The 22,364-nt window shown below is 42.5% G+C and overlaps 4 protein-coding genes across 5 annotated transcripts; 2 read left to right on the forward strand and 2 right to left on the reverse strand.

Moving 5' to 3' along the window:
- The first annotated feature begins 1,573 nt into the window (after nt 1-1,573).
- LOC134180412 (mitochondrial basic amino acids transporter-like) lies at nt 1,574-10,413 on the forward strand. The gene is made up of 3 exons (XM_062647562.1): nt 1,574-1,688; nt 1,755-1,882; nt 9,656-10,413. The coding sequence occupies exons 1-3, from the start codon at nt 1,655-1,657 to the stop codon at nt 10,382-10,384; spliced, it is 891 nt and encodes a 296-aa protein (XP_062503546.1). The 5' UTR covers nt 1,574-1,654; the 3' UTR covers nt 10,385-10,413.
- Nucleotides 10,414-10,463: 50 nt separating this feature from the next.
- On the reverse strand, nt 10,464-17,793 carry LOC134180411 (protein kinase C epsilon type-like). Its single transcript, XM_062647560.1, has 13 exons — nt 17,324-17,793; nt 17,061-17,252; nt 16,455-16,546; nt 14,742-14,871; nt 14,336-14,685; nt 13,387-13,560; nt 13,172-13,263; nt 13,049-13,111; nt 12,226-12,364; nt 11,993-12,073; nt 11,813-11,920; nt 11,607-11,750; nt 10,464-10,880 (listed from the first exon to the last, which is right to left on the reverse strand). The coding sequence occupies exons 1-13, from the start codon at nt 17,721-17,723 to the stop codon at nt 10,731-10,733; spliced, it is 2,115 nt and encodes a 704-aa protein (XP_062503544.1). The 5' UTR covers nt 17,724-17,793; the 3' UTR covers nt 10,464-10,730.
- A 399-nt stretch (nt 17,794-18,192) lies between these two features.
- Nucleotides 18,193-20,434, forward strand: LOC134179716 (transcriptional repressor protein YY1-like). 2 transcript variants are annotated; one of them, XM_062646650.1, is made up of 6 exons: nt 18,193-18,846; nt 19,079-19,205; nt 19,271-19,331; nt 19,653-19,745; nt 19,806-19,871; nt 19,932-20,434. In XM_062646650.1, the coding sequence occupies exons 1-6, from the start codon at nt 18,231-18,233 to the stop codon at nt 20,169-20,171; spliced, it is 1,203 nt and encodes a 400-aa protein (XP_062502634.1). In that variant the 5' UTR covers nt 18,193-18,230; the 3' UTR covers nt 20,172-20,434. The 2 variants fall into 2 exon arrangements, with proteins under 2 accessions (XP_062502634.1, XP_062502635.1); XM_062646651.1 differs by having other exon boundaries at nt 18,193-18,774.
- Nucleotides 20,435-20,829: 395 nt separating this feature from the next.
- Nucleotides 20,830-22,362, reverse strand: LOC134180464 (uridine diphosphate glucose pyrophosphatase NUDT14-like). Its single transcript, XM_062647615.1, has 4 exons — nt 22,258-22,362; nt 22,135-22,178; nt 21,555-21,619; nt 20,830-21,493 (listed from the first exon to the last, which is right to left on the reverse strand). The coding sequence occupies exons 1-4, from the start codon at nt 22,336-22,338 to the stop codon at nt 21,024-21,026; spliced, it is 660 nt and encodes a 219-aa protein (XP_062503599.1). The 5' UTR covers nt 22,339-22,362; the 3' UTR covers nt 20,830-21,023.
- Nucleotides 22,363-22,364: the final 2 nt, after the last annotated feature.

The raw sequence follows: 22,364 nt of genomic DNA on the forward strand, positions 1-22,364 counted from the left end.
AACGACTGTTTGATAAGACAATGGATAAATTCCTTCCAGAAGCCAAGGCCCGAAAGCTCAAAGACGCCTGTAGAACAAGGTGGGTTCAACGTATTGATTCATACACAGTCTTTTTTGAGTTGTTACCGGCACTTCACTCATCTCTGCAAGCTATGGTTTCTCCAGGACAACACAAAGACTTTGGTACTGATTGAGACTGGGATGGCAATACAATCACAAAGGCGAATGGCTATCTGTATCAGCTTCAGTCGCCTTCTTTCTCAGTTTGCTTCAAGATTCTCCTTGAAATCTTGCAATGTCTCAAAGGCCTCACAGTCAAGCTTCAAATGCAAGCATCTGATGTCATGTATGCTTACAAGCAGGTTCAGTCAGTACGTTTAATCCTACAGAAAATGAGAGAGGACTGTGTCCAAGAATTCAATAAAATCTTTGCCGAAAGTCTTAAGTTAGGACAAGATCTCCATGGTGAAGATTTTGAGTTGACCAAATTCCGCATTGCAAGGCGACAGTCTCATCGAAGCAACATTGAAACATGCAGTGCAGAGCAGTATTATTGTGTAACCATGTACAATGAGTTCCTATCTCATGTCATAAGGGAGCTTGACAACAGATTTTCTGGAAACCAGTACTTGGTTCACGGCTTGCTTCATTTGGTTCCAAGTAGGGTTGCTTCTGAATCTCATGATGACTTTCCAGAAACACTCAGTCAAGCTGCTGATTATTTCAAAGATGACTTGCCTCATCATGACATGCTTTCCATTGAGTATCGAATGTGGGTCCGGAAATGGAAGTGTTCAGATGAAGTTCCACAAAGCTTGTTGATACACTCAAGTCATGTGATGAGATCCAGTTTCCTAACATATTCGTTTTGTTGAAGTTGACTTTAACGCTTCCATTCACCACTTGCGAGTGTGAGAGAAGCTTTAGTCAACTCAAACTGATTAAAACCTGCAGAAGATCTACAATGACAGATGATCGATTAAATGGATTGGCAATCATGAAAATAAACAGTGATCGATATGAAAGAATTCGGAAATCTCCAGAAGCACTAAATCTACTTGTGAACTCATTTGCATCATTACATCCTAGGAGAATGAAGATTGCTTTTGTTCTAGCTGATCAATAATTTCACGTTTTTAACATGTAAAATCATTTAATTCCACTGTGTACATTGTACTAAACATTATGTCTTAATTAATGTATATAATATTATATGTATGGCATTTAAAAATAGCCTTAGCTGCTATAACCCTAGATTGAGATAGCTAGCTTGCTGCTACCAGCTGGTGCAGCTAGTTCTTGTTTCTGCTGGGGAATTATTTGGAATTGGTTTTTTACGCCCAAGGGAGACAGCTCCGAAGTTCTTAATTATTAAAGTGACTGAATCCTAACAAAAGTAGGCGAAGTAGACGTGGTTAAAATTGTGTTTTTATAGACCCCTCCTTTCTCAATTTCTGAATCCGCCACTGCTTTGCTGTACACATGTGTTGCATGCGTAATAGCATTTATGTCTAGTAGACATGTCTAGAACTCGGGAAACACTTCCGCCGGACATACGTAGAGAGGGTGACAAGAAAACTCGTCCGGTTGTCTAAGTATTCGTGTCACACCCCGGCCTGGCAGCCTTGATCCTCGGGTACAGTCTTACTTAGAGATGGCTGTTGAGGGAGTTGCGGGATTTGTTGGAGGTATAGCTTAGTACACATTGACTTTCTGGGTCCCCTAATTCACAATTATTGCGCAAAACGTTGCAGGATGTACCGGAGTTGTTGTTGGCCACCCGTTTGACACCGTAAAAGTACGCCTGCAAACACAATCAGCAAACAGTCCAATTTACCGAGGAATGGTGCACTGCTTTCTGTCCATCGTTCGCCAAGAGACGGTAAGAACCGGTCGATCCCAGCGTTTTTCATCGCAGGCGAAAGTGCAAGATACCTAGATGAATGTATTACTGTGCTAGATGATCATAGACGCTTTGAACGTGTAGGTTGTTTTTGGATATTGAGTGTTCCATTTGTTTACGTAGAGCTACCAAAGCACAGACACAAACCTAATCTATTTGTTGCAGTAGCCTAACATCTCATCTTCCAAACAATCGTATGCGCAGCGTCGCCGTGTTTCGTGCGTAGCCGTGCTAGTCGTCAGAGTTAAGTGACGTCACGCCCTCTAGTTTCGGATGCCCGAAACACGCTAGATCGTCATTTTAAGAGCAAATTTAGACACTCTGTAAAGATTTTGAGCATGGAATCTCGACGTCTAGTGCTAAAATCAACTTTCAAGACATGTTTAGACATGTTTCTACGTATTTCTAGCCAATTTCTCATCACTCTCTGCAGCGTAGAGATCGTACGGTGCCGTTTGAACATCCAGGGGACAAAATTTTTCTATGTAGCAGTATCTTACTGGCTTGCTACGCAATCTAGCTAGAGTAAAAAAGGTTCGACTTGCACAATCAAAAGTAGGGTACTGCATTTCCTATAAACAAGCGTTCCTGACCTCTCTTTTGCTTCAGTAACAAACAGGGGTAACATACGGCTGATTTTGTAATTGGCGCTACATTGGTCTGGAAATCCGAAGCTAGGGCGCGCAAGAGGGCCTGGGTACGAGGCTAGGTATGTCTAGAATACACCAGCCGCATGTTATCCCTGTTTGTTACTGAGGCAAAAGAGAGGTCAGGAACGCTTGTCTAAAGGAAATGCAGTATGAAAAGTGGAACAAATTAGTCCTACCATCTCACGAGAAAAGGAAACTAAAAGATATCCAATAGAGCGCGGCCCCGTTCCTCGGACACCATATTCCGGACGCGAGTTCGCAGTTATCCGTTTTTGAACGCAGTCCCTAACACATCATAAATGTAGGTATCCGAGTTGTAATTGAGCACACCAAAAGAGAGCATTGTACCTCTTCTCTGCTTAGAGTGAGATTGAAAACTGTGCGGGCCTTGCATACCCCGTTCACCGGACAAAGGCATCGTTCACCGGACAGTAGCGTTTATACTGCACACACGCATCTTTCAGCCTAGTTACTTATATACCGCTAATCAACAACTCTTTACCTACAAATTGTGTTGTTACCCTGCATGTCAGCCAAGATCTGTATGAGTTACAGTCGGTCAAACGCCCGTGGTAACGGCCCCAATCGTCGGACACCCATTTTCTTGCCTTCCTACCTTCTCAGCAATAGCTCGAGGTTTCAAATAACTGCAGTTGATTAAATTCAGCTATTTGAAACGCCGCAGAACGCAGAGCACTTGCCTACAGTACTTGATGGCAATTCTGAGCCATTTCTCCTACAACCACGCCCCCACTAGGACGTGTAAAGATGTCGCTTGAACGAACTAGCCATTCAACAAAGAAGACGACAACCGAAACCGATGAGAGGGCAGGATTGAAGTGCTAAAACACTCTTTTACCCCTTGCAAAGAAAGTCGATCGCTGCGTAGCGCGCGTTGACAAGGACTTGACGTTATCTAGTTCAACTTTACCTAGGAGAAGCAGGGGTGAAGATTCTAGCTGCTCTGATAGTAAACAAAGTTCCTGCATTCAGTACAGCTGGTTGTACCAACGATGACGTGCTGCACTTCGTGACGGTGCAAGGTCAGGCAAAGGTAGATATCAAACTGAGATAGAAACACCTCCACACGTCTTAGTCAGAGCCAAGTAACAATTTAGGGGCCTTGAAAGGAAAGCACGGGCTGTTCCTGTGCGAGTTGGGAGAATGTGCCCACCGCAAAGCTCGAACATGGATGACGTGAATCGTCTGCTACATCCGGTGCATCAAGCCTGTGCAGTTGCGCTGCAAGACACTCAGGAGTTCAAATTCTTACGCTGGGAAGACTAGACAGTACCCGAGGGCTAGTAGATGCCAACAGAGTGAGCTTGTCAGCAGAGAAAATTCAGCAGTTTCCGCTAATAACCGTTGCTGAGTCAAATATAGGTCAAACGAATTGGGGGCCGTACGATATTTCCTTCCAACTCTCTCTCATGACACTATTACCTGCAGACTGGTGCTGCAAAGAAAAAAAGACTGGCCGACGAAAGGGGCGTTACCTCGATTCAATAAGCGTGCGGTATCTCTCCTGGAGAGTAGCAAACGGAGACTGTGATAGTGTTGTTGTGTTAGCTAGTCACCCATAAACCTATCTCAGGTGCGAAGTTGCAGAATGGCCTTTGCGTTTTCATGGAGGAGGTCGTGTCCGGTGAATGATGGTGGTGTCCAATGATCGGGGTCGCAGAGAAGGATCACGTTTACCGTCCTAGCATGACCATTTCAAGCCTTTGGAAATCCCACGTCTGGAATCACAGTCTTTACTAATCCTTCTTACTGTGGTCTCTAGCAAAGCTCAGTCTTACTTCGTTTACTTCTTGCATGGCTGTCCGATGATTGATGGTGTCCGATAACAGGGGCGTCGCTCTAGCAGAGGGGACTACCCTAGCAAGTCGAACCTTTTTTACTCTAGATTGCGTAGCAAGCCAGTAAGATACTGCTGCATAGAGAAATTTTGTTCCCTGGATGTTCAAACGGCACCGTACGATCTCTACGCTGCAGAGAGTGATGAGAAATCGAAATTGGCTAGAAATACGTAGAAACATGTCTAAACATGTCTTAAAAGTTGATTTTAGCACTAGACGTCGAGATTCTATGTTCAAAGTCTCTACAGAGTGTCTAAATTTGCTCATAAAATGACGATCTAGCGTGTTTCGGGCATCCGAAACTAGAGGGCGTGACTTCACTCAACTCTGATGACTAGTACGGCTACGCACGAAACACGGTGACGCTGCCCATGCGATTGTTTGGAAGATGAGATGTTAGGCTACTGCAACAAATGGATTCGGTTTGTGTTGTGCTTTGGTAGCTCTACACGAGAGGCCATCCGAAACTAGAGGTATTTGTTCGGGTCTAGAGGTAGGGCGTGGTCAACGTTTAATCGAGTCTCGTTGTCGTTAGAACAAGCCAAATCCATTGATTGTCACGAATCAGGAATAGTTACCTAACGTCTCTACGTTGTCCTATATTTCATCCTTAGGCAATTGCGTTGGACCAAGATCTCGCGTCCGAATCTAGCCGTTATCGGAAAGTAGATACGGGACTCTAGGTGTAACTGCGCATTCTACGGTAGGAACAATCAATAGTCGGCAGAGTGGGAAATATCTTGAATCTCGCTAATACTTGCAATCAACTAATTCTGTGATGACGAGAAGACGATTCTAGCTAGAGAGACTGTGGCATAGGACTCAAAGATTGGTAAGATTAGATGTAATTGAACACAAGAGACACAACAAAGAAAACATGTATCCGTTAGCCAGCTATCCAAATGGGACTGAGCTGCCCCGCCTATGAAACCCCGGATGCCACATCATCTCCTTCCTTTCTATCTATGCAAAACACAAAATTTACAGCACTATAATTACAAGCCCAAAAATATTTTGAGAAAATGATGGGTATGTAGTGATGGGTATGTACTTATGTCATTTATGCTCATCTCATACATCACATTCACAACTGCTGCAAGCGATATAGGTAAAAAGATTGTGATGTAGGAGATGGGCATAAATGTCATAAGTACATACCCATCCCTACATCATTTTCTCAAAATGTTTTTGGACTTGTTTCATATATTTTAGCTATGTTAAAACTATACTGCGTGAGCACTGTGAAATATTGACTTCCACCAGAAGCTGAATGCCGACTACTTTCGGTCTGCATCTAGATAATTAAATACATTATTACTTTATTTTAGAATTTACTCATATTTTGATCTGATCGTGTTTTCAGTTGACTGTTCATCTTGTCTGTAAGGTTGAGTAGTGTCACACACACACACACACACACACACACACACACACACACACACACACACACACACACACACACACACACACACACACACACACACACACGACTGCTGCGTTGTAATTAATTTAGGTAAAAAGATTGTGATGTAGGAGATGGGCATGATTAAGTACATACCCATCCCTACATACCCATCCCTACATACCCATCCCTACATACCCATCATTTTCTCAAAATGTTTTTTTTATTTTTTAGGTATAAAGATTGTGATGTAGGAGATGAGCATAAATGACATAAGTACATATCCATCATTTTCTCAAAATGTTTTTAGACTTGTGTAGTTTGAAATGGAAATGACAGTCCTAGTAAACGTGTGCAGCTCAGCCGTGATTTCAATCTTTGATTGCATCTCTAGACAACCCCCACGTGACGCTCAGCATACACGGAAGTACGTAGCAGCTGACGGATGTACGTAATAACACTGATTGCATCTATAAACAACTCCCATTACCTAGGGTTCCACGGAAGAGATACACGCTTACATGCACAGAGAGTCAGACAGGACGCCGCGGCGTTGAACATAGCGGTACTGTACATGTTCAACTACATGCAACTGTAAGCAGCATGTAGCAGCAGGTGGAAGTAGCAGCAGGTGGAAGTAGCAGCTAGGCTTCCAAACGGTAGTCACATGTACACACGTGACCGGAACAACATGGCGTTGTGGGAAGCAGTACGTGGAACTGCATGGCAGTAGTTGACTGATACAAGGTGACTTTCACATTTCTAGCTGTTGGTTTAGTGCAATTCTTCGGACAAGAGCGAATCGTTTGGTGTGACTCTCGTCGTTGTAGCTGCTTCGAGTGAGGCGCTAGCCTGGCTGACAAAAGTAAATGTGAAAAGTGAAATGTGAAAGTGAAATGTGAAATGTGAAATGTGAAAGAATAAATCTGGTTTTTCTACGTGCCGATAGCTGGCTTCTGAGGCGCTTAGTGTCAGCGGTGATAGTCTGGCTACCATTAGGAACGTTTGAAGATGAGCGCTACGTGGGTCTGAGATCTCTGTAAGGAGTTCTGAGAGATCCGGTTCGGATGGGTTTGGATACTTTTGTATGGGCCGCCAATTTAGATTCTTCGCATCCCTACATAGAAAGTGCTACCGCACTCCCTGATATCAGTTCTATAGCCTCTCTACACTGTCCACTGTCCATATCTTGTAGGTGGTATCGCCTTTGTAGTACGCTGACTCCTTGGCTGCTCTACTCCTGTGGAAATTTCAGGCGCACTCAACTCGTCTTCAGTACCATCGTCTAAGGACTCAGGCTCTGTGTCACTGCTAAATTGATCCTCTCGTTTGTTGTCTCTATTGCTACCTGCGACGTCTCTAGGCTCTAGATCTGGTTCATCTTGTACTAGCTGCTGGGTTGGTAGTTGATTTGACCGTGGGTGCCGTCTCAAGTGATCCACGTGAACCTTTTGTCTTAGAACCCTCGGATGCCACAGAGACCAGTACATATGTATTACAACTACACTTGCTGTCTAGAGCACGCTATGTGATTACGCCCTCCCTAGTGGGTCGTACTGTAGAACGACCGCCTGTGACTTCACACACACGCCACCACGTGTAGCACATCAGGAGCATATAAATAAAGAGAGAAGATGAAACGTCAGTGGTGATGGCAGCGCATCCGGGGGCGTCTGGGGCGAGGCTACCGTCTTCGCCTGGGTGGTGTGCGTTTTTAGATGGTAAGTTTGAGCGGGGCCGGAGGAAGCTGCAAGAAAGCTGATCAATGCTTGAACAATGACCTGACAACAAGAAGAAAGCCTGGTCTCTGTACCATAGTCAGCTTTTGAAAGGCCTAGGACATGCGTATTTACCACTTTCCTGTTCAGCTGAGCAGTGCTAGCGCTCTTTACTGATGTGAATGTTACTGTCAACGTCTACGTCTCGTTTTGCAAGCGCGTCTTGCAGCGAAAGTGTCAAAGCTGTCGTTCTAGAGCTAACTCAAAGGTACAGTACCATTATCAAAGGTATCGAAGGCCTCTTACCCCACCCAAGCGTAGACGGACGCTCATCTTCTCTCTTTGGAGGCTCCTGCACATGGAATTTTGGATGTTGACATATCTAGCTATAGAATGAGCGTTAAACTATGTAAAAGGCTGAACGCCTTCGTTGTGATGTGCGGCGTAATCTGCATACGTTTCTTGATGTCCTTCCTAAATCTACACAAATGCTAACCGTAATTTCCTTCCTTTTTCCTAAATTGCAGAGGGTCAGAGGGTGTGGTGCATGCTTTCACACATGCGCAGTAGGCTAACCAAACACGCCTTACGGCAACGGAACGGTCTGGCTACGCGTTTTAGTCTGTGGGTCGATCATACCTATGGCCCAATAAGTGCTGTTCTGAAAAGAGCAATACTCGCGGAAAGGCGTTACGTTGAGAAATCAGATTCGACTTCGCAACTGCGACGTTAGGATCCATTTCCGGTGTAATTACGGAAGTCGTCCGTCACTGTTCTCATCCAATGTGTTGTTCTCCTAATGTAATCTAGATAGCACGTAACTTTCTGTCATGAGTTCTAGTTATATAAGTACCGTCACACACACGTGAAATGCGTACAAATTACGTGTATTCTTCTTGGTTTTCTTGCTGTGGAAGTCGCAAGCAGCGACCGAGAAAGCACTAGAGTTTATGATAAAAAGATTCACGACCTCTCAGAACCATCAATATATGTCCGGATGTTGCATTCAGTGGCTAAAGGCAGTGTGTTGACTGGAATTCTGTTCTCTAGTCGTATCCTGGTCACTAGGTAGCCTCGGCCTCCCAGACCCGTGTAGCGCCGATTCCGGACGATTTTGAATCGGCGCTACACGGGTCTGGGAGACCGAGGCTGGTTACTAGGGTAGCTAGCGTAATCCCAGTTGTAATCGTATTCGTATATTCCACAGTCTGATCGTTCAAAATGATCTATTTGTACTATCAAGAAACTCAAGCCTAGGCACAGGCACAAGCACTACAGTAACCCAAGCACAACTGTACGAAACACCTCTAGCTAGCTATAGAGTGAGAATCACATGGTCACACATCATGTGCACTTACCAGTGCACACATTTGGGGTGCATTTCTTTTACCTAATCCAACTAATCCAGATTAATGGATTAGCTAATCCAGCTAATCTGGATTAGTTGGACTAGGTAAAAGAAATGCACCCCTGATCACATATACTCGACCCAGTCTCTTTCCGCCCTCATCATTCCCCGGATAGTCAATCCTTGCAGGGAATGATGAGGACGGAAAGAGACTGGGTCGAGTCTACTGATTACCTACACACCAATTAGCATGACAACAGAGTAGGCACTTGGTTCAAATACAGGACTTAGAAGATGCTAGTGGTTGAATAAAGACCACCCAGGTAGCGCTGCGCTAGCTTTCAAACAGCGTAGTTTTTACTGTACATGGTTATGCTTAGCGCGCGCTAAATAGGCGTGGTTATAAGGAAGTACACTCTAGCCAGGTCTTATTTCAACTAAAACACAGAAAACTTGCTAAATAATCTTAGTTGCTCTTCACTAACACCCATGACTCTAAGCAACCTGCAACACGATGTGTCAGCATATATTAGCTATTTAATCACCTACCCCTAAACCAGAAGTATTTGCTAATGGGCAACTGGCAAATGTCCATTTTTTAAAAAAGTGGTACAGTCATGGCCATGCAGCCGATTCCCCTGCTTGTGCACTTGGTGGTCATTCTGGCATTATTCTAACACAAACAGTAGTATGTGTAGTGTATTGTACTGATTAGAGTAGTATTACGCAAGATGGTTAATTAACTTATTTCTATGTAATTCTTGTTGATTTTCAGACGTTTGGTCTGTTCAAAGGAATCACTTCACCACTCTTGAGCTTTTCTACCATAGCTGCAGTAACTTTCTCGACATATGGAGCATCATTACGCCTCCTTGGTTCTCCACATGGTTCACCCTCCATCAGTTTGTTGGATGTGTTTGTTGCTGGTTGTGCTTCAGGATTTGCTCAGTCTTTCATAGCATCTCCTGTCGAGCTAGTGAAGACAAGGCTGCAGCTGCAAGGACAGGGAGTGATGTTACCATATGCGAAAAGGATGGGACTGATCAGTTGTTGTCAGCATATTTATAAAATGGAAGGAATAAGAGGTGTAAGTAGAGGATTTATGACCACTTTGTGGAGAGACGTTCCATCTTTCGGTGTCTACTTTGTTGTCTATGAATGGTCACGACGCTTTTTGTCACAGTGCTTTTCGTCTGGTAGCAATGGAGGTATCCCAGATCCTATTATTGTGTTTTTGGCTGGTGGAACAGCAGGAGCAGTAAGTTGGGCAATCACATATCCCTTTGATGTGATCAAATCCAGAATTCAAGCTGATGGCATGCACGGCAGATTGGCGTATCAAGGGTTTCTTCATTGTACTGTGAAAAGCATACAAGAAGTCGGCTATGGAGTGTTGACCCGTGGAATGGGGGTGTGCGTTATGCGAGCATTTCCTGCTGAAGGATCAATTTTGCTAACGTATGAGATTGTCTTGAAATTACTTGGACAAAACAGTCACGTATAGGAATAAAAATATGTTAAACTGTCTTGTAGAATAGAGTTGGTACGTTGCATGCAAGCACATCTGTGAAATTGTGCATGTCATTCATGATTCCTCTGTACCATTTTCAACAACTGTACTTTATTCGTCCTCTAGTTCTAAATGACTAAAATGACTAAAATGACTACCTACTTGAATTTGATAAGTAGCATATAATTAAGCACATAAATTATAAGGTAAGCAAGAAAGAATCTACATAACCAGTTACAGAAGCAACAGCCATCGTGGTAGCAAAACAGATAAGCATAGTAAACTGGATACACTAATGTGTCACTATCTCTCAGTGATATAAAAGGTTCCAGAAGTAAAGTTAATGGTATTGGAAGGCGGAATTCGTGAAGCTGAAATTTGCAAAGTCATCTTGGTTGACACATGCCATGTCTTCCTTAGATGTTGGAGTTATAACAGGCTTCTCCTGAGTGAAGTCTGTGTCAAAATTGTCTACATCACGCTTGTTTTTCTGAAAGAATAAGTTATAGTTATTATTCTCACAGAACCAACATAAATGGTGTGTATCAATTTGATACTGAAAATGAATAACACAACTATCTAACTATTCATATAGGAAGAGTACAACATGTGGACTGGTATTGCCTGACATAGCCAGGGCTAATCCAGTCTACTAATACCATAAACAAAAATGGCATGACAAACTGTAATCATCGTTTCCTCTAACCACCATGTCATTCTACAAGTAGTACAGTAAAGCAGCACAGACATTTTGACCAGATCTAATTATTGCCTCGGTGTATGTGGAGTATTCCATAATTACAACTGCTTTGCACAGTACAACATCTTGCTATGCTACCAGTATATCCCAGTTATTCGATCATACTGATATGGAACACAAACAATTGTTTGATAAGAACTGATTGACCCCAAATTTAGAAGATGTACACACAATCCACTTTGGCCACATTGGCACCATTCAATAAGAAAATTTGTAGGTATGCCCACATCACAGCATTTCCTATGTAAGGTTCGAAACATCTCCAAACATCTGTACAACACAGTACGCATGTTCAGAAGAAAAGCGCCTTACAATTGAATTCTTGAAATGATGCAATAAAACAACTCTCACTGCATAATGCACATTAGACCACTCACTTTACTGTGAATTTAACACTGACAACATGCCACATAAAAACAATCACCTCATAAATAACATTATAAGTTATAAGCTTACCACTCGTGGTTTAAAAGGTGGCTTAATTTGCTTGGCATCTAATGCAATCCAATCAATGGATCGGAAAAATGGATGTGTCTTGATAGCTTTCTCCCCAGCTCCAGGCTGGCAACCTAACCGCTTCGTTGTTGACTTGGTCAAAAACTATACATACAAAACAATGACACCGAGCTCAATAACAACATAGAATACCCAATGCTGTGTACCCCACGAAGTATTGATGCAGCTTCTCTAGACAACCATACAGGATACAGCACATCATCTTTGAGAATAGAATCAAACAAATCATCTTCATTGTCAGCCTCAAATGGTGGCTAAACAAAAAACTTGTATGAGTATATAAGCACTGTACAAATATTACATAAGAGTAACAACAGAAAGCTGACCTGTCCTGCCATCATTTCATACATTAGAACTCCCAATGCCCACCAGTCAACAGATGCCCCATAGTTTTGTTCTTTTAAAATCTGCATATCAGTAATCATTACTAATAAATACACACGACTATCCTAGCATTGATATTTCAAATCAAAAAGAAACAGCACACATTTGATAACATAATAAAATATTAAAAGTTAACAAAGACAGCAACAACATGTCAAGCACGCAGTGGTCTCACCTCTGGTGCAATGTAGTCAGGAGTTCCACAGAAAGTGTTAGTCGTATTTCCATCTGTTATATTCTCCTTGCACATTCCAAAGTCAGCTACCTTTACATGACCCTCAGAATCCAACAAAACATTGTCTAATTTCAAATCCCTGTCAGAAAATGAAAAGACTCCCTTCCAGAAAACCATAACACAACTTTCAAAGATAAAATGTACAGTAAATACTACAAAATTTACAAGAATTTTTAGATGTCACATTCATATTCATGTTTCTGCATGCAATAGTGAAATCATGATAATACCCCATTGCCTTTTGTGACCACAACGTTTCTATGCAGGAAGAACTTAGAGACCTTGGAACTAAATTCTGGTCACCAATGACATTAACAAGGAAACTCTAGCCACCAAGGTGGTTATACCACCTAAGTAGCAACAATTTTGTCACTCAGTACATCATCTTGAGCTTTTATGGCATTGCCTTTTGACCTCCACATTTCTATGCAGTATGATAATTTTGTACTCTAAAGTCCACACTGATTACATAACTGAAACCACCATCCAGTCAGCTGGAACAGACTTTAGTGTCACAGGTCAGGTGTAAGAGAGCATACACCAATAACAAGAACAAATGAGAGTAAACCGCTATGGGTTCTGGCTCTTACTTTATAGTTGCCTGACTCGCCCCTAACTACCCACATCTGAATTACTATATCCCAGAATCAGTTATGGACATCTATACTTCAGTATACAGACGTCAAAAAGTCACCAAGTAACATCCACGTATGTGTGCAAGAAAATTGAAAAAAGAACAGAATCATAAACTGCAGCAACTGACCGGTATATAATGCCTTGGTTATGCAAAAAGAGCAATGCTGACACAATTTCAGCACTGTAGAACCTGTTATACATAAACCATTCAGTGACTTCCATGTCAACAAACATAACAAGCATCTACTACCGTGATCTTGCTTCATCAAACTTCCGTGCTCGTTGTATTTGAAACATGAGGTCACCACCGTTGACATACTCCATCACAAAGTAGAGACATTCCTGTCAATAAGAAAATCATACACACATGCCCATGTTCACTTACTAGCCTACGTGTGCGAGTGTAGGCAAGTCCATGTGCAATAGTACTGCATCCTAATTTCAAAATTTAGTGAATTTACATACCTTTGTTTGGAAGCAGGTATGTAATGCCGTCAAAAAAGGATGCCTCGAAGCCAAGGCTAGCACTCGTTTCTCAGTCAAAATACACTCGATATCATCATCTTGTGATATCACTGATTTCTTTAATACTTTGACGGCATACACTTCCTTAGTTGACTTGTGCTCAGCCAACAGAACCTGTAGAGCAAACAGTAAACATCACATTTAGCAATACGCCCACGCCTGGTCTAATTCATAATGACACAGTCACATAACCGAAACTCTGTGCTTAAAGTGGCATCCATTTGGCTCTCTGTTGTTAGGCTGTGTGCCTTGTTTATAGGCTGTGTGCCTTGTTTATAGGCAGTGGCTAGAGGTCTGGCAGCCAGACGTCTAGACAGCTAGGCCAGAAGTCCGGCAGTTCCTATTTGTAACACCGGCTGCCGACTGCTCCTTCCACCGACCGTAGACACAGGATAGTAGTGAATGCTACCGCCCCATGAATTTGTCTCAACTCCTATTGGCAATGCCGGCAAGGGTGGTAAACAGTATACTGCTGACTGGGTGCTCCCGCCCCACCAGTCGCTTCGCTACCCCTCACCCTAGAGCCTCCATCTAAACCAATCAACACCCTATAGAAGTACGAAACCGGGTTGGGGAATACTGGAGTCGCATCGATAGGTTTGGAGCAAGTATTGAAATGTGGGAGTAATGTCGGATGGCGAGAAGACTTATGTGAGTAATGACATGACGTTAGATGACGCACCACTAGACTTGGACACCCCGAACTCTAGCAAACATTGTTTTCTGCTCTGTGACTGCCGGACTGTATGTTGCGTGCAGAGGGAACGTCAAAAGCGTTGTCATTATGCATCCACCATTGACACATGACTACCAAACCGCTAGCCACTTTGTTGTTTATAAGTCCCCTACTTTCCTCTCAACTCCTTACTAATGAATTACTGTCATATACCTTTCCAAAACTGCCTTTTCCTAACATCTTCAGAAATGTAAAGTTGTCTAGTTTCACTTTCGAATCCTTCTTGCTCGAAGAAAACGAGGGCCTTGCTGGTGCAGGACGAGATGGTGGAGCCCGTGCAGGTGGCTGGACTTGTTTGTCTGAATTTGTGATTACATCTGAAGTTTCCTTTCCTGGAACTAATTTCTCTGTCGTAATTGAGGGTCTCTTTCTAGTTGATGATTGAGTGAGTTTATTAGCTGATTGACCTAATTCTCCCAACACTTGTGCTAACATCTTTTGATCAATGCCACAACTGTTGGAAACGTTACGTTCACAGCGTTTGTGTACATTCATCTTGCAGGCTGCAATAACAAATCTATCAGCATACAATAATAAAATGCAAGAAAATCTAACTGACCCTCACACTGCAGCCCTTGACGAAAAAGTCCGTAGAGCATGGATCCACAGTGATCACAAAATGTAAACCGCTTATAATTATGCACTGCAAACTTATGAGGAACATTGATCTTGAACCTCATTCCTGCAGCCTGTAATAGAGTAACCAGCATTTACAATCAAAAACACTTTAGTAGATCTGAAGCAGCCATGCCAATAATCAATTACATAAATTAAACTTAATCTTCAAAAAATTACTCGAAAGGCAAACCATTAAACTAATATTATCAGTGAATTGTTAGTAATTTAAATATTAGAACATGACAATACCACAAATTTAATGCTAAGATGAAAGATTAAATAGTACTGTATCTACTAATAATTATGAAACTCAGTTTACAACTCCCTTCAAAATGCTATGAGTACACCACAATGTATGTTTGTCTCTAGTATGTGCAACTTGCGTGCTTTACTTCTGTCCATGCTGTTACAGCTAGACACTGTGCAGAACATGCCACTACAGCTATTTGCTACAAAATCTGGTCACATTCCAACTGTCTCGTCTGATCTGCTCAAAGACAAGGCCACCTATGTTGTTCTCAAATTTCTTGCAAATGATGTAGTTAGACTTGCCTACTATAATAGTAGACACAGCTCTATAAACACAAGCTCATGTCATGGTACAAACACAGAACATTCGTTTATCATTTGACTGACCATCGGACTAATGGCTCACACACCTTGCTAGTGGTACAGTAGAAGTGAATTTCTAAAAGCTAAGACTCTATCTAGCTAGAAATTCTTCATACAAGGTAATGGTTTGTAATTGGTTGTCTGGCTATCGTCTTTCACTGCCAAGTGTAACATACACAGAATCCTTCTTTGTGATTACATAATTCACTGTATAAGCATACCTTCCTCTAATGCAGACAAAACATTGTCACGTAGTCACAGAAATTCTGTACCCCTTTAAGAGCACTTGCCACCAAGTCATGCATATAAACTCTCACGTGAACCAAGCTTGTAACTCTCAATTATGTATTTATTATATTTTTGTATTAATTGAAGAATTCAAATGCACAATGCCTAATGAAAAACTTTGCTCAAGTCAATGACTATAAGGTTAGCTACACTTACTAGAACTTACAACTATACCATGTAAAGCACTACCGTATTCGCCGGTAATAACGCCCATGCCCGTATATACGCCCATGTGCAACAGGTCAGAACTTTCAGCTCGAAAAACACCCATGCCCAAGTATAAGCCCAAGATACGCATGTGCAGACAAAACAAAATGGGTCCGCAGAACATTCGTCTCCGTCTGTGTGCGTTTAATGAGCTGGTGTCAATGTTGAGTGAAAGTGCTGGCCGCTACACTCGTGTCTTTGCTGCAATTACCGACTCTGATGCTCTTGACGGGCTTCAGGCCGACCACGTGTGTCTAGTGTTTAGTTTCTGCGTGGATGTTGATGCTGAATGGATACAAGTACCTTAGATCTTGCAAATGGATAATTGCAAGCATGTGTGGTATTTCTGTCTTCAAGTATTTAGATGATGATTGGCCAAGTCGACGACAGCATCTAGTGACCTAGTGACCATGTATACGCCTAGGACCAAAATAGCGGCCATGCCCTAGTACACGTCCAGAAAAAAGTGTTCTTTTCTATACGCCCAGGGCGTTATTACGGGCAAATACAGTATTAGATAGCACGAACTCTAGTTAATTAAACTCACCTCTATCTCTTCTTCAGTTGGTTCTTGTGCTTGACCAGCACATGATGTGACAACAAGTTGGTGGCATCTCTTGTGAACAACAAGCAAACAGACTGAAAGAAAAATTAGCCAATTGGTGTCTACCAATAACTGTCAGACTTCAAGTTTGGTCACACACATAAGGCAAACTGGTGACTGCCTGGTTTACCACTACTTGATGTAAGTCACACACACACACACACACACACACACACACACACACACACACACACACACACACACACACACACACACACACACACACACACACACACACACACACACACACACACACACACACACACACACACACACACACACACACACACAAGTCTACTGAAGAATGTGGTGTACACCCTCACTACATTTTCTGTCTATCTCAAATCTAATAAGTTTACAAAGTCCTGCATAAATTGTTACCGGTATAACCGCAATAGCTGCCTACGAGTAATGCACTAAAGTCTATGAGTAGCACCAACTATCCAATATCACACACATATACATACTGTGTATTACATACACACACACCCTCACTACTCGAAAAACAAAATCAATTTAAATTGTTCTCTTTCGAAACGATTCACCAACCTTGACACTGGTATCCTTGCTTTCCCATAACTCCCCATATAAACTCACTACAATGCGCGCAATACGTCGGCTGTCTGAGAAAAGTCGCCATGAACTTGTGACCATTGACGATGTGAATCTTTCTTCTCATCGCTCCCTGACGCTTCTTCATCAAGCCCAACTCACTCTGCTTGAAAACTCTCGTCGAACCCTCTAGGAAAACGCAAAACAGACACACTGTTACCTCAAACACGAACCTCAAGAAAACGAAAGGAAGTAGGTACGTGATGGCGCATCCTTGAAGGACACTGCAAAGTGCAGTTTTCCAGCCGGTTCGAGTTCCAACCAGAAGTCGTGTACGCTGGCATTGCCGCCATCCAGAACGTGTTCAAGAGCAACGCGAACGCTGGCCACGAAAGGGTCACTGCCAACCAGAGCGTTGTGGAAGAGAGCCACTTGAAGCTCTTCTCCTCGGAATAGCTCCGCTTCAAACTCCTCGTTCCATACAGGGCTGAATGTCTTCTCCTTGCCTTTCGTCTGACCGAAGAAAATGTTGTCTACGCTCACGACGGCGTACGGTTCGACGCCGGACAAGACGATGCCGCCGGGCAGAGTTGGCGGCTTCAAATTTGAGGCCTCTAATACCTTTAGTCGCAGCGTTCCCGTGTAGCTTTTCGTGGCCATTTGCTGTCATACACTGCTGGCCATTCAGAACAGATGGAGAGCAAGAGGTTGGTGTTCGGTGTATGGGCGTAGCCAAAGTGTATGCTATTACGTCATCTTGTAAGTACACCTAACTGTGCAGTATACGTACCATGGTATTCTAATTTACGGTGATTTGTTATACTGTCTTTTTCAGTCTACTGAAATAATTTTTCTATCATTAGGCAAACAATTTTGTTACGGTAATTGACAGTAGGTGTTCAGTAATTTTTAGTCTAATTAATTATTGTCTATTTACTTGACCTAACATATCGTTTAGTTGTAATTTGTATTCTACGTGTACGTTTATGTGCTAATAAAACTCTAGAAACATGATTTATAGACCAGTGGTGTATTTGTAAACTATACACTAAAGAAACAGTACACACATACGCCTTACTTAATAGCGTGCGTTAGCTAACTCTGGAATTCGATAGAACGCTGTCAGCCAATCACGTTCAGGCAAGATCCAGTCGGCCATCTTTTCCGATGGCAACGTCCGACATCTTTTCTAAGATGGCGGACTTATCGAATGGCGGACCAATGGGAGAACTGGTAGAAGTAGAAACTATCTCCGTGCAAGAGCCGAACATAGAGGTGGTGGAAACTGCAGGAGAGGAGCCGCAACCTCAAACAGTTCCGCTCAACGATGCCGTCCAACTACTCTACCACCCGGTCGACCACGCGGAGGGTACCTACGTCACGCAAACTACAGACGCGCTGCAAACAGACTCGTTCTCGTCTTCTGACATTTTAACAACGCCAGTAGCTGAACGTGAAGTGGTCGTTTCTCATCTCGCACCTCTAACCGAACAGGAAGAAGGCATAGAGCTCGGCATAGGTTCGAGCACGAGTGACCAGCTCTCGCGTAAGCGACGCCACGAGGACGGGATCGATCTCTTGCTGTGGAGAAAGCCTGCGAAAGCTCCGCGCAAGAACCGGAAGGCATCACGCAAGTCTGAGCCGTCTAGATCGATTTTCTATGATTCTTCTGCAGCGCGGACGAAGGGAACCGATATCTACCAGCAGACACGTAAGTGGCAGCGCAAGCAAGTTCAGATGACGACCCTTGAGGGCGAGTTTACGGCCACACTCTGGGCCTCGGGTACGTCTACGGAGGGCCCCCCCAGTGGAGTTATCCTGCCCCTGTGGGGTGGGGATTTTTGTAATAGCAGGTTCAAGTTTTTTATCATTAGTCAATTCTACATACTTCTACAAAAAATGACAGGGTCTGTAACGTGGATTCGACTGAGACTGTAAGTTTGGGTGTGACTTGGACAAGAACTTGAACCTGCTGTATCCCAATGCACTATGTCACCAACGTTTCTGTCTGGTAGATGAGAACAAACAGTTATCAGATGATGGACCAGACTATTCTGAATATCTTCGTGGAAAGAAGCTGCCCCCAGAAGGTTTACCTGGGTTGGACTTGAGTGATCCGATACAGCTGGCTGAATTTACAAAGTGTGTAGGATCATAGAGATGCTATTCATTTCTGTATGATACATGATGTGTTGGGTTGTTGTTAGAGTAAAATCAAGAAGGATGGGAGACTATGATGCTCCAAGAACTATTCCCTGTCCTCACAAGGTCAGTCCTAGGTACTGTAGGTGATCAAAATTTGTTTGAAGTTTGGTTTGTCTGTAGTACATACAGTATACCGGTTTTTAGAAATTCTTCAAGCTGTATAAATCATCAGTTGATTAGTGTTTCTGAAACTGAGTCAAATACAGCTAGAACTGCTGTTACACTTTATATGGCCTGCAGTACATTGTTCATAATAGTCCTTAATTAATGTTTCCAAGTAGTTGATATCAAAATGTACATCATTTCGTCTAGTTGTGAACATGCTTAATGCTTTGATTTATAAGTAGATTGCATTGTTTATACTGCTATTGTGTACATGTTTAGGGCTGCACTAAAATGTTCAGAGACAATTCTGCAATGCGAAAACACTTACACACACACGGGCCACGAGTGCATGTGTGTGCAGAATGTGGAAAGGTAAGATAGACGTTGATTGTCTTGGCTGTATGGTACATGTACCCCTGCACAATATTGTAGGCTTTTGTTGAAAGTTCGAAGCTAAAAAGACATCAACTTGTTCACACAGGAGAGAAACCGTTTGTTGTTCGTTTTTTTGTCATTTTCTATAATGTAATATGGTAGGAACGAGTGTTTTATTTCTAGTGTACATTTGAGGGCTGCGGGAAACGTTTCTCTCTAGATTTCAATCTTCGAACGCATGTCCGTATTCACACTGGAGATAGGCCATATGTGTGTCCGTTTGACAACTGTAGCAAGCGTTTTGCTCAGTCGACAAACCTCAAGTCTCACATTCTGACTCATGCCAAGGCAAAGAAGCGAAATGATTCAGCGTCTGGTTCTATGTCTGCTGATGACTCGATGCAGCTAACCTCCCTATCCTAGAGTCTGTGGGCAGGTTTTTGTTTTCTAACTGTAGATGTAGTTGTTGGTTGCTAGTAATTTCAGTTTTCTGGAACCAAGAAAATCAAGTGTCAATTAATATGACAGTGGTTTACATCAAACTAGAAAGGTTTGCTAGTGCTTGAGTAGCTACACTCAAATTGAAATGTTATACACTCACTTTAGTGATCTTGAGTGTTGCGTTGGAGTTTTATATCACTAGTTGACAATCTTGAGGTGTTTGGTGAAAATGGAGACTCATTCTCGTTTCGATTTGTACATCTTTCCACCTTTCAAGTGTCCAGCCAGTTGTTTCCCTTTGGGGGATGACCAGAAGGTCTTTCTTCTCATAGGCGGAATGACCGGCTGGACACTTTAGCCTATCCTCGTACCAGACCCTCTCCTCGTGCTGTCGTCCCTGGTTCCCGTACCTGGCGTTGTTGTGTCATACGGGAACCGGGCATGACAGCGCAAGGAGAGGGTCTGGTGCAAGGCTAACTTGAGCCTACCCTCCAGAAAGCTCTCTATGGTTCGACAATTGAGCAGAGGTAAATGTAGTCTTAGTACTATGTGAAACAAATTTAAATTTGTGTTAGTCCCCTTGCTTCTTGAACTATGTGTAACTGTAAATAGATAATGCTCAGGTAGATGGGTATCAGATGGATCACGAGGACTCTTTTCAAATATGACATCACATACCAGCTAATCAATATTGTCATGACTTTAAGTCTTATAGACTCTCCTTTTTATGAAAGTATCAAGAAAATACATGCCCATCAACACATTATGTCTTTGCTGTGATATAGTGATGACCAAATCGTTGACCCAAACATGATATGCCATTTCATGTTGGGGTCAAGGATTTTCCTTTGTATTGTAAAACCACATGAATGCAAACATAAGTCCCGATGTCTTGGGCTTACTGAAGTCAAATAGGAAATGTTTGCTGTTGCTCAGTGGAATTTCAACAACATCAATCATTTCTCCTTCTTCTTCACTGCCACCACCACTTGATACTTTCATATCATCTGTCACCTCGACATAAAACATGTGACCTGTAGTTCCCGATGTACCCACGCTGGTGCAGTGTATTGAGATGAGACTCATTTTCTCTAGTGGCACGTCATAGCCACATTCTTCCAAAACTTCTGCTTTTGCAATCTCAATAACGGGCTGCTTCTTGTCAACAATGCCAGCACAGATCTCGTAGGTAAAGCCACAACTGGCAGGTTGATCAAATTTGCATGATTCTAAATGTTGGTCTTGAATATCTCGATCACTTTGATCACAATGTGATGCATTCATACATGCTCGGACATACATAGCTATATACAAGCTCAAAGATCAATAAATGTATAGTACTTTAATTTATGTAGAGATACCTACCTGGTCTAAACTGCTTGACAATCACAAACACTTTCCTTGTTGTGTTGTAAATAAGAACACTAACACTAAATACAACATTGATCAACTTACTGTTTTAATAATTAATCTCAATATTCTATGAACAGTTATCTGCAAATCAAAAGCACCAGGTATGTATATCCAAACAACCTTCAGCCTATAGGTAGAATTTAATGAGTATGTTGAGTGGTAGCACCTCAGTCACACTCTATTGAATCTGGATCACTTATTCATTTTAAAAAATTAAAGTAAATATAAAATTTCCCAATTTTACAGATACACAATGTTTGCTGCCGTTTCCTTCCTCAATAAAATGTATACTGTACAATGTGTGAGTCCTAACCAACTGCCCAACCCACTTAAATGTTAATTAAAACGCATATCACCTATTTGCAGAGCACATTGGTAGATCAAACTTTCAGTCTGCATTGTTTGCTCTACACTACAGTCTACAATACCCTCCATCTACCATGCACTGTACTATACCAAACCAATGCACAGGTTACCAGTCATTGTATGCAGGCTGTCTTGTCAGTAATGTACGTCGGGTTTACACACTAACCTGTCATGTTTCTCGATGAAATCCCACATCTTTTTCCTTCCTCTCTAGACACGTACGTACACACACAAATTTCAAATTAATATGCGACTACATGTACCCATCCGAATAAGCGATATTTCCTGCCTGTTTATAATGCAATCGATAAGGACGTACATACTGTGAATCAAGGCAAGGTTCAACTCGCAAGTCACTGATCTCGTCCATGATGACCAGGTCACGTGCACAGATAC

This window comes from Corticium candelabrum, chromosome 5 (genome assembly GCF_963422355.1).
Source record: "Corticium candelabrum chromosome 5, ooCorCand1.1, whole genome shotgun sequence".
Lineage (NCBI taxonomy): Eukaryota > Metazoa > Porifera > Homoscleromorpha > Homosclerophorida > Plakinidae > Corticium > Corticium candelabrum.

Excerpts from the sequence above, each read along its gene's own strand:
- LOC134180412 (XM_062647562.1), top strand. The coding sequence starts at position 1,655 with ATGGCTGTTGAGGGAGTTGCGGGATTTGTTGGAG. Across the intron at positions 1,689-1,754 it reads AGTTGCGGGATTTGTTGGAG|GATGTACCGGAGTTGTTGTT; the intron begins GTATAGCTTAGT and ends AAAACGTTGCAG. Across the intron at positions 1,883-9,655 it reads CCATCGTTCGCCAAGAGACG|ACGTTTGGTCTGTTCAAAGG; the intron begins GTAAGAACCGGT and ends GTTGATTTTCAG.
- LOC134180411 (XM_062647560.1), bottom strand. The coding sequence starts at position 17,723 with ATGGCCACGAAAAGCTACACGGGAACGCTGCGACTAAAGGTATTAGAG. Across the intron at positions 13,112-13,171 it reads TTTGATGAAGCAAGATCACG|GTTCTACAGTGCTGAAATTG; the intron begins GTAGTAGATGCT and ends TATGTATAACAG. Across the intron at positions 12,365-13,048 it reads AACCAAGGCATTATATACCG|GGATTTGAAATTAGACAATG; the intron begins GTCAGTTGCTGC and ends ATTTTCTGACAG.
- LOC134179716 (XM_062646650.1), top strand. The coding sequence starts at position 18,231 with ATGGCAACGTCCGACATCTTTTCTAAGATGGCGGACTTATCGAATGGC. Across the intron at positions 19,206-19,270 it reads CAGCTGGCTGAATTTACAAA|AGTAAAATCAAGAAGGATGG; the intron begins GTGTGTAGGATC and ends GGTTGTTGTTAG. Across the intron at positions 19,332-19,652 it reads CTATTCCCTGTCCTCACAAG|GGCTGCACTAAAATGTTCAG; the intron begins GTCAGTCCTAGG and ends GTACATGTTTAG.
- LOC134180464 (XM_062647615.1), bottom strand. The coding sequence starts at position 22,338 with ATGGACGAGATCAGTGACTTGCGAGTTGAACCTTGCCTTGATTCACAG. Across the intron at positions 22,179-22,257 it reads ATCGATTGCATTATAAACAG|AGAGGAAGGAAAAAGATGTG; the intron begins GCAGGAAATATC and ends GTACGTGTCTAG. Across the intron at positions 21,494-21,554 it reads TGTCAAGCAGTTTAGACCAG|CTATGTATGTCCGAGCATGT; the intron begins GTAGGTATCTCT and ends GCTTGTATATAG.